The sequence below is a fragment of the Panthera pardus genome, unplaced genomic scaffold, assembly GCF_024362965.1.
Source record: "Panthera pardus isolate Hobbes unplaced genomic scaffold, ASM2436296v1 HiC_scaffold_13, whole genome shotgun sequence".
Lineage (NCBI taxonomy): Eukaryota > Metazoa > Chordata > Mammalia > Carnivora > Felidae > Panthera > Panthera pardus.
Genome location: NW_026526688.1, coordinates 149,092,841 through 149,102,022, shown reverse-complemented (window position 1 = coordinate 149,102,022; position 9,182 = coordinate 149,092,841). Strand labels below are relative to the sequence as shown.

At 39.8% G+C, this 9,182-nt stretch overlaps 1 protein-coding gene across 7 annotated transcripts in view; it reads left to right on the top strand.

Annotated features, from left to right (window-relative positions):
• Positions 1-5,308: 5,308 nt before the first annotated feature.
• The window catches only part of YTHDC1 (YTH N6-methyladenosine RNA binding protein C1), a 35,705-nt gene continuing 31,831 nt past the window's right edge, over positions 5,309-9,182 (top strand). For 3 of the 7 annotated variants that reach the window (XM_053901500.1, XM_053901498.1, XM_053901497.1), the window contains exon 1: positions 5,309-5,695. In XM_053901500.1, coding sequence (XP_053757475.1) covers positions 5,668-5,695 — 28 coding nt within the window. In that variant the 5' untranslated portion in view covers positions 5,309-5,667. The remainder of the gene's footprint in view (positions 5,696-9,182) is intronic. The other 4 variants (XM_053901502.1, XM_053901501.1, XM_053901499.1 and 1 more) reach the window with 2 other exon arrangements.

Genomic DNA, 9,182 nt, shown 5'->3' with positions numbered 1-9,182 from the left:
TATGAGTGGGGGGAGAGTGCATGCTTATGAGAGGGAGAGAGAGAATCCCAAGCAGGCACAGAGCCTGACTCGGGGCTCAAACTCACAAACCATGAGATCATGGCCTAAGCTGAAATCAAGAGAGTTGCTTAACTGACTGAGCCATCCAGGTGCCCCTGCAATAAAGTACTATTAACTATAATCACCATCCTGTATATTAGATTCCCTGAACTTATTCATCTTGTTACTGAATGTTTTTAGCTCTCCTGCTAATATTGTGTTCTGTTATGCTAAACTTCTTGATTGTGTTATTTTATAAAAAGACAAACTTACAAGGCGTAAGTGAAGATTATTTTCAATTACTATTTAGCTCTGATAGGATAATTATGGATTAGGGAAAATGGCATTTTGATATAACCTCAATTTTTTTGGCTGTTTCTCTTGCTCTTTCTTTAAAATTATTACAGAAAATCTCAAATATATTTTTTAAAAAGTAGAGAGGAGAGTATGTCTGTCCATCACCCATCTTCAGCCCATGAGCAGACTTGTTTTATATATGACCCCCATCTATAACCCCTGCTCTTATATAGTGTATTTTGTAGCAAATTCTAGATACCGTATCATTTCATCTGCAAATATTTTAGTATGTGTCATGAAATTGAAAGAAGTGTTTTTTCAACATAACTTATTATAGCTAAAAAAATTAACAGCAAGTTTTTAAAATTATAATTCAAAGTTTTCAAAGCTTGTTGATAGGTACATGTGAGTATATGTATGTGTGTGTACTCATGTATTCAAATTAGTCCCTAAATAAGGTCCAAGGTATTAGTTTCATAGAGCTGCTGTAATAAAGTATGAGAAACTGGGTGGCTTAAGACAATAGAAATTTATTCTCACAGATCTGGAGGCTAGAAGTCTGAATCCAGGAGTGGACAGGGTTATTTATGCTCCTTCTGAAACCTGTAGGGGAGAATCATTCTTTGGCTCATAGCTTCTGGTTTTTGCCTGTTACCCTTGAAGTTCCTTGGCTGCATCACCCAATCTCTGTCTCTGTTGTCACATGTTTCCTTGTGTGTCTCTATTACAGTGTCTCTTTTCCTTTTATATGAACACCAGTCATATTGGGTTAAGGGCACATTCCACTTTACTATTACCTTATTTTAATGAATTACATATGAAACAACCCTATATCAAAATAAGTTTGCATTCTGAGGTACTTCAGGTTAGATCTTCAAAATATTATTTTGGGGGACACAATTCAACCTATAACATTCATGAATTATAATTGTTTTATATTTTTAACATTTCTTATAATACTCCTGTAGAGTTTCTTTTTTTTTTTTTTAATTTTTTTTTTAACGCTTATTTATTTTTGATACAGAGAATGAACGGGGGAGGGTCAGAGAGAGGGAGACACAGAATCCGAAACAGGCTTCAGGCTCTGAGCTGTCAGCACAGAGCCGGACGCGGGGCTCAAACTCATGGATCCTGAGATCATGACCTGAGCCGAAGTCGGTCGCTCAACCAACTGAGCCACCCAGGCGCTCCACTCCTGTAGAGTTTCTTATTGCTAATGGTATTTGCATGGGATGGCTTAAAATATTCACCTGTGCTTTGCCTATTCTCTGGAGCATGATTTTTCAGCATGAGCACTATTGGCATTTGGGTAAGATAGTTCTTTGTTAGTGGGTAGGGGTGTGTGTGGGAGTTTTATAGGTTTGTGAGCCTTATAGGATGTTTAACAGCATCCTCGGCCTCTACCCATTACACACTAATAGCGTGTCACACCTCTGTTGTGACAACCATAATTTTTTCAAAAATTGCCAAATATCCCATGGGGGCAGAATCATCCCTGGTTGAAAAATGCTGACGGACATTCTCCTGGGTTTCGTTTTTTGGCAAGATTATTTCATAGATAATGTGTTTCCATCAAGAGGCACATAAGATCCGATTGTCTTTGTTACGTAAATTAGTATCCTTTAATAATCATTGCCTTGATCTGTACTTCATTAATGGTTGTAAAATTCTAACGTCCTAGTTCTGTGATTTTTCACTCTGGCCATGTATTAGCTGTAATTCTTCCACAGAGAAACTTTCCTTCGTCAATTATTTGATTGGTAACCCCAAGATACAGTTCTAATTGGAAACAAGATCTATGAAGATTTCTCTTTGTTTACCAGTTTTCAAAATAATGAACTTGTTCCCTAGCATTATCTGAAGAGGACTGAGGGGTTTTTTGGAACTATTAGGGAATTTATGGATTGAAACATATTTCAATGCAGTTTTATCTTTACCTATGCTCAAAATGGCTCATACTTGGCCATTGGCCTATTGGCCAGTGGGAGCCACTTTAGTTAGCAACTCTTCTGAGTCATTTTGACAGGATCCTAGAATTCTTTGATTACTGCTTTCTGGTATAGCAAGATGTCGCAGGTTCATATTGTACATTTGCCGTCTCTAGATCCATATTCTTTAAGACTTGGGACTGAGTCTCCATTACTCCTCACTCTATATAACCTACCCAGAGCAAAAGAATCAAACTGCCTCCATCCCCCTCCACCCCGCCCCTGAGTCCACACACTTGATACATAGACACTTCAATCAGTAATATTGGACAGGGGTAAGGCAACTGAGAGTGGTGGTGGAGGTCATGTCTAATTGAAAAGTGTCTGATTGAAAGCATTACACTTCAACAAAACCATACAAACACTGTGTTGGTTCAAGGAAAGTCTTAGATCAGCAAGCACCAATTTGTAACCTGCGTTATAGGACCTAGACTTGGCCTGATTTAATGTTGAATATTGTGAAAAATATGTCTCAGAGACCCTAGATTTTATGGTCTTCCTCTGAAAGTGTTGATCACTTTGAAATTGTGTATGTGTGGTTTTACATTTTGCAGGTGTGAATTTTTAGAAAGCCTGAGGTGTTTTCATTCCCACCCTCTCGTGGGCTCAACCTCGAAATTCTCTCTTCTCAAATCTTGTACTGCTTTTGTTTTAGGCTAGGTCCTGATTAGGCTTTTACTCCTAAGATGTGGCCTGTCCCTCAAACAATATCTCAGTCACTTGTCTTCTCGTTATCCATTATCTGGACTCCAGCTCATTGGTGTTTTCTTTGGATCCTTGACCATAACATGGCTTCTTTCTCCCTCAGAGCCTTTGTATGTGCTGTTCTCTGCCTGGAAGACCTCTTACCTCCACCTCTTACTAGGTATCAGTTTCAACTTCAACTCCTCACAATGGCCTTTCTAGTTTTTCTCATAGAAAGCTCTCCTCCCCAAGCTGGCTTCACCATAATAGCCTCTTACTTGTTTCTTGCATAGAATTCATCACGTTTTTTAATTTGTTTACTTATGCTTTGTCTCCCTAACTAGAATGTAGAGTTCAACTTCTTGAAGAGAGAAACAAGATTTTATACTAAATATATTTCTTAATCCCAGAGCCTGTAACAATATTTGGGACTGAGTAGCATTTTAATGAATACTAGTTGACTGAATTAATAATTGAGTAGGACATTATATTATTTATTTATTTATTTATTTATTTATTTATAAAGAGAGAGCACATGAGAATGGGGGAGGGACGGAGAGAGAGAGAGAGAGAGAGAGAGAGACAGACAGACAGACAGACAGAGAGAGACAGAAAGAGAGAGAGAGAGATTGGAGAGAAGAGAGAATCCCAAGCAGGCTCCGCACTGTCAGTGCAGAGCCTGATGCAGGGCTTGAATTCACAAACCACAAGATTATGACCTGAGCTGAAATCAAGAGTCCGATGCTTAACTGATGGAATCACACAGGCACCCCTATAACACTTTTCTTGATTCAGCCTTTTCTTACCTATTTAATATCAACCTGAACCAAACCATTGGTAGCTCTGTTACGCAGGACCTTTTTTTCCTGAAAAACATCCTTTTATCACCTTTGCCCTTTCTCTCCTCACCTAGACTATTAATAGTCTTTTAGTTTTCAAGTAGGCTTAATTCCTTCTCCAGGAAGCTTTCCTTGACTCTATTCTGCACCCCCACCAGTCTGAGTAACATGCCCCTGAAGGTTACAGTAACATTCTGAGTTTACTTGAGGGAGTATTATCAATTGGAGGGCTGGAGGTAAATCTCCTGAACTTGAGCCATATTAATTACTACTACTGGTGACCTTGGACACTTCAATTTCTTACTTCACTTTCCCTGTATGTAAAATAAGGTAATATAATCTAATTGGGGTTTTGGAAGATGAAATCAGATTGTGTAGGTCAAATTCTCAGAACAATACCTGGCGCACAGTAGGAACACACAGTTTTCAGCAATTATCGTTAGAGTGTAATTTCTTGCTAACTTATTTCTTCCATATATTATACTGAAAATTCCTTAAAGGCAGAAATACTGTCCTGTTTACCCTTGATTCCTATGCATCTGATGATACAGAGCTGAGTTTTATATTTACTGTTTTTCTTTCGTTTTTTTTCTACAAGCCCTCTTTAAATTCTTCCCATTGACTTTTCTCAATTTGTTACAATGGCCATCAAGAGCCAAGACTCTAGATTATTTGTCTTTGAACATTCTATTTGTTTTTATATAACAATGTCACTTTCTTTTCCCTGCCAAATTTCCTTCCCGCGTAAACTCAGTTACCGAGCAGTAAAGCAAAATGACATTTTCAGTCCTTTGGACCATGAACTTTATGCAAGTTTCCTTGCAGATTTTACCACATTATGTAGTTGAGTAATTTTTGGTCACTTCAGTAGTTTCAATTTCTCAATACTCTGTTTAAATCAACTGTGTACCCCAGCGCCTCAATAAATACCTAAATCAAATGTTATTACATGAATTACAAAGCTATACTAAAGTACAATAGAATTAATTTCCCCAATTAACAGCAACACTAGTAGGCTTTTGTGACAAGTGAGCGGGTTGCATCCTGCGCTGCCTTTGGCTAACCCTAGGGCACCAACTATGAAAGCCTATTTGGCACTAAGAGTACAAAGTGGCGGCGGCAAAGGGACCCGCCCAGATTTATCCTAAATCTCCGATTTCCAGAATTAGGAGATCCGCGTAACAATCAGAAGCATCTTTTGTCCTCGGGAAGGTCCGTCAGTAGGCTTTTCAGGTGAGAAAACAGCGCCACCAGGGTGTACGCATCGCTACGGGCTGCTCAATAAACCATAATTTCGGCGATCTAATCGCTGAAAAGACTCAATCCGTGGACATCCGGGCTGTGGGAGACGAAGCGACGTGCTTACGTTATCACGTTTCCCTTGCCCACCCCGCGTTTCTCCCGCCCCTCTCCGCACTGTGACGGTCCCAGGGAGGAACGAAGCGTAAACAGCGCAGGGCATTTCGGGAGCGGGATTGTTTCAAGCAGGAAGCAGGCTCCATTTTAGCGCCGCCCGCCGTCGCCATCTGTTTCCCTTCCCTCCCCCTACCCCCTCCCGTACCCAAGCCCCAACGGGAAGGCCGGGCCTAGGGCGCCAGAGGCTGGAGTGAAAGGAGAAAAGGGAGAAAGGGAAGAAGCGAGGAGAAAAAGGGTGAGTTGAGAAAGGTGAGCGGTAGAGGCCAAGGTGCGAAGCGCGCAGCCCAGCGGACGGACTGACGGACGTGCCCGTGCTACGGCTGCCGCGGCTGCGGCGCCCGCGCGGGTCGCGTCGAAGCGGCGGCGGCGGCGGCAGCAGCAGCAGCGGAAACAGGAGGGGAGCAATGGCGGCCGACAGCCGGGAGGAGAAAGGTTAGTGCGGAGAAAGGTGATGGGCGGAGGCGACACTCGGGAGTCGGTCGATGGAGCCGTGGTTGTCGTTGCGGGGTGGGGGTTGGGGAGGTTAGCCTGCCCCGCGCGGAGCCGATCCGTCCCAACCGAGACACTTGGACCCGCTGGAAGAGACTAGGCCTGCTCTTGCGTCCTCGATCTCCGAACCACCTAGCACTTCATCTCTCCTGGGTTTTTTTGTTTTGTTTTGTTTTGTGTTTTGATCCTAATTCTCTTCTTTTTCCGTTCTGCAGTCCTGGGCGCGGCTGAGAGGGCCTGTTCTTAGTGGCAGGCCCTTGGGTTTATTTCCTGGTAGGATTATGCGGGTGTAATGCGTATTTTCAGAACGACCCTTTCTTTTAGGCAAAATTTCGAAAATCCTTAATGCCACGGCCAAAGCTGGTAGTCTAGTAAGTGAGCATTTTTAAGAAGTGGTACAGGTGGATTAGTTATCTCGAGAAATATCTACAAGTAATTTGTGGCTCTTCCTGTTAAATAGGCAAAGTGGCAAGAATTGCCCCTCTGGTTCCTCGAACACTTATTTTGGAAAACATGATGTTTGAAGCAATAATTATATGACTTAGACATGGCAAAAAAAAAAAAAAAAAAAATCCTAGCCACTATTTTGATAGAAACACGTTGTGTTAGCTCCCAGAAGGTACAACCAGGAACAAATGGGTGTAATTTACAGTTACCGTAAGATTATCATGATAGTTTTGGGAAGGTTATAGTTAACAAAAATATGGTGCTGCTGCTGCCCTGTATATACCTCACAGATCTCCTCTTCAGGGTGGCCAACCAACTTGGGGTGGGGATTTGTTGAATGGATTCTAGAGTCAAGTTGCGTTAGGCCCACGATCTCTTTAGTTTTTCTCCTTAAGAGAAAGAGGAGTCTTCATGCTTCATTAAACTGCTCTAGGATAGGGACAAGCTTGGAGCCTGGAGTGTGTGGAAGTATGTTTAAGGAGTTGGGGCTATCTTAAACCAATTCAGTGATTAGGTTGTCTTAGTTTGACCTAAGTCTTAAAAAATGCACCCCTTTGAGAAGCACGAAAAGAATGTGAAGGTCGGGTTGCAAGGTGTTAGTGACAAAAAAGGGACTGCTTTTAATTAGTAGTAAATTTAGTTATTACAATAGATCATTTCAATCAGTAAGAATTCATTCAGTTGACATTTGATTGCATCAGAATGTAATTTGTGAGCTCTGTGTTGGAGTGAGTGCTGGTTGTGATGGGTAAGGTAAACCAAATACAAAATGAGTAAAAGTCCGTACTTCTCAAGAATTCATTGTTAAAATGAACACAGTTAAATTAGTAATAGAGTAGATACAGTAAAGTGCATTTTGGAAGAAGAGTAATTTTCAAGTTTATTTATTTTGAGAGAGAAAGAGAGAGAGAGAGAGAATCCCAAACAGGCTTTGCGCTGTCATTCAACGCAGAGCCCAAAGTGCCCATGTATCTCACGAACTCATGACCTGAGCCAAAATCAAGAGTTGGACACTTAACCAACTGAGCCACCCAGGAGCCCTGAAAGTAGGTGATGTTTTAAAAATTGTTTTAGAGATGGATTTAGTGATGAAAGTTCTTAAGAACATGTAATGCCACCTATTAGCAATACTTAGGGTAGTCATCCAACTTTTGAAAGAACTCACATTTTTGTAGTTTTTTAAAAAAGTTAATTCCCATAGTGGAGTTTATATCTCTTAAATCTTTGATATTAGTGCTTGTCTTTATAGATTAGCTCAAAGATGGTCTCTAGTGGGAAAGCTAGCAAATATAAAACCTATTGGAATTGCTTATTTAATTTTGTAATGGGAAGATTTCCAGAATAATTCATTTTGCAAATAAAGAAACTGAGTTCCAGGGTGTCTCACTTAACTTTATTTATCATTGTTACACAGCCAGAAAAATAGCCAGAATTAGAATACCTAATTCACTCTTCCTTATACTTCTGCAAGAAAAAGTGGGAAATGAAGTATTTGTCAGTAGTTACCTTATGCAAAACATTATGAAATTATAAACTTAAGCCCTCTAAGAATCTTAGACTCCTCACAGGCCTTAAATGATTTCATGAATGATGTAAAATCTTGATGAGAAATGAATTTAAATTGCAGACGTTTGCTGTTGGTCACAGAACAGTTAAAAGACTTGGTTATAGAGTCGTTGGGATTATTGGGCTTTCTACATTGGCTATGTAACAAATAGACATTAACTTCTATTATACTTCTATAATACCCATATTTAGAACCTGAAGCCTATATAACTGGACAAATTGCCAACTCCCGCTGATTCCTGTGGTGATTATTTGTCCAAAAAATAGATTTGAATGATACTAATACTTTATGAGGAATACAGATCTTTTCTATTTTAAATACCTTGTATGCATTTTATTTCTTAAGGTCTTACGAAGTTCTCTCCGAAAAACAGTGTAAAAGTTTATCCAAAATGTGGAAAGTGATTTACCACTTTCATAAGTAACATGTTTTTCTACATTACTGAATGGAAAGCTCCATGAGGGCTAAGAGTATGTCTGTCTTACTCACCAGGTTCCTGACGTACAGTAATCATGACTCAGTGCCTTGAAGAAATGACTTGCAAGGTTGGACTTGGTTCATAACTGACCATGAGACATTTGCCTCTGCTATCCAAAGCTAAGGATTTTGTCAGTTTAAATTGTGTATGTATACACACAGTCACACAGGCAAGAGCACATAAATATGTACACACAGTTATATATACATACACATATTTTATGAACATACTTCAGCCCTCTCTATAGTGAGTCCTTAGAAAAAGATTGACTTTCTTGGTTCACTTTAGTTAGGGCTTTAGAAAGCATAGAGTATGTATTTGATAACCCAGTGTATTTGTTTTACCCAAATAGAAATAGGATAAAAAATTTTAAAATACTCTCCTTAAACTTCAGATTGTATGCTTATTATGCTTAGAGCAGAAAATTTGGATGTGATGGGAAATGCAAGTCTCTCCACTTCATTTAGAGGAATGACAGTTTTGAATGACAAAGTAACTGAGACTGGTCTAATGTAAAATGTAACAGAAAGGTAGGTTCCAGGAAATTTTGCTTCATTGTCAAAGCCGACTAAAACTATATTAAAAAGATATAATGTACTTCGGTGTTCTGTGACGTAAAACAAAAAGTGCACTGGCCAGTTTTCTTTAAATACTCTAGGTCTTTGTTCCCGACCCTCAAATAAATAGCACTTTGTATCTCCTGACCCAGAAGTTTCCAGGTCCAAAACAATGGGCTGCTTTCTCAGATAAAGGTTAATTTTCTACACTGATATCCCTGGAGTTAAGGCTTGCGGCCTTCCTGGGCCAGGAATTGCAAGATTAAAGTGTAATTCTGGTATAATGGAAAGAGCACTACATTTGTATGCATAGTTGTGAGATTTTTGTTATGTCACTTCAATTCTGTGGGCTGCATTCTGGAATTCTTGTTATATACCTAA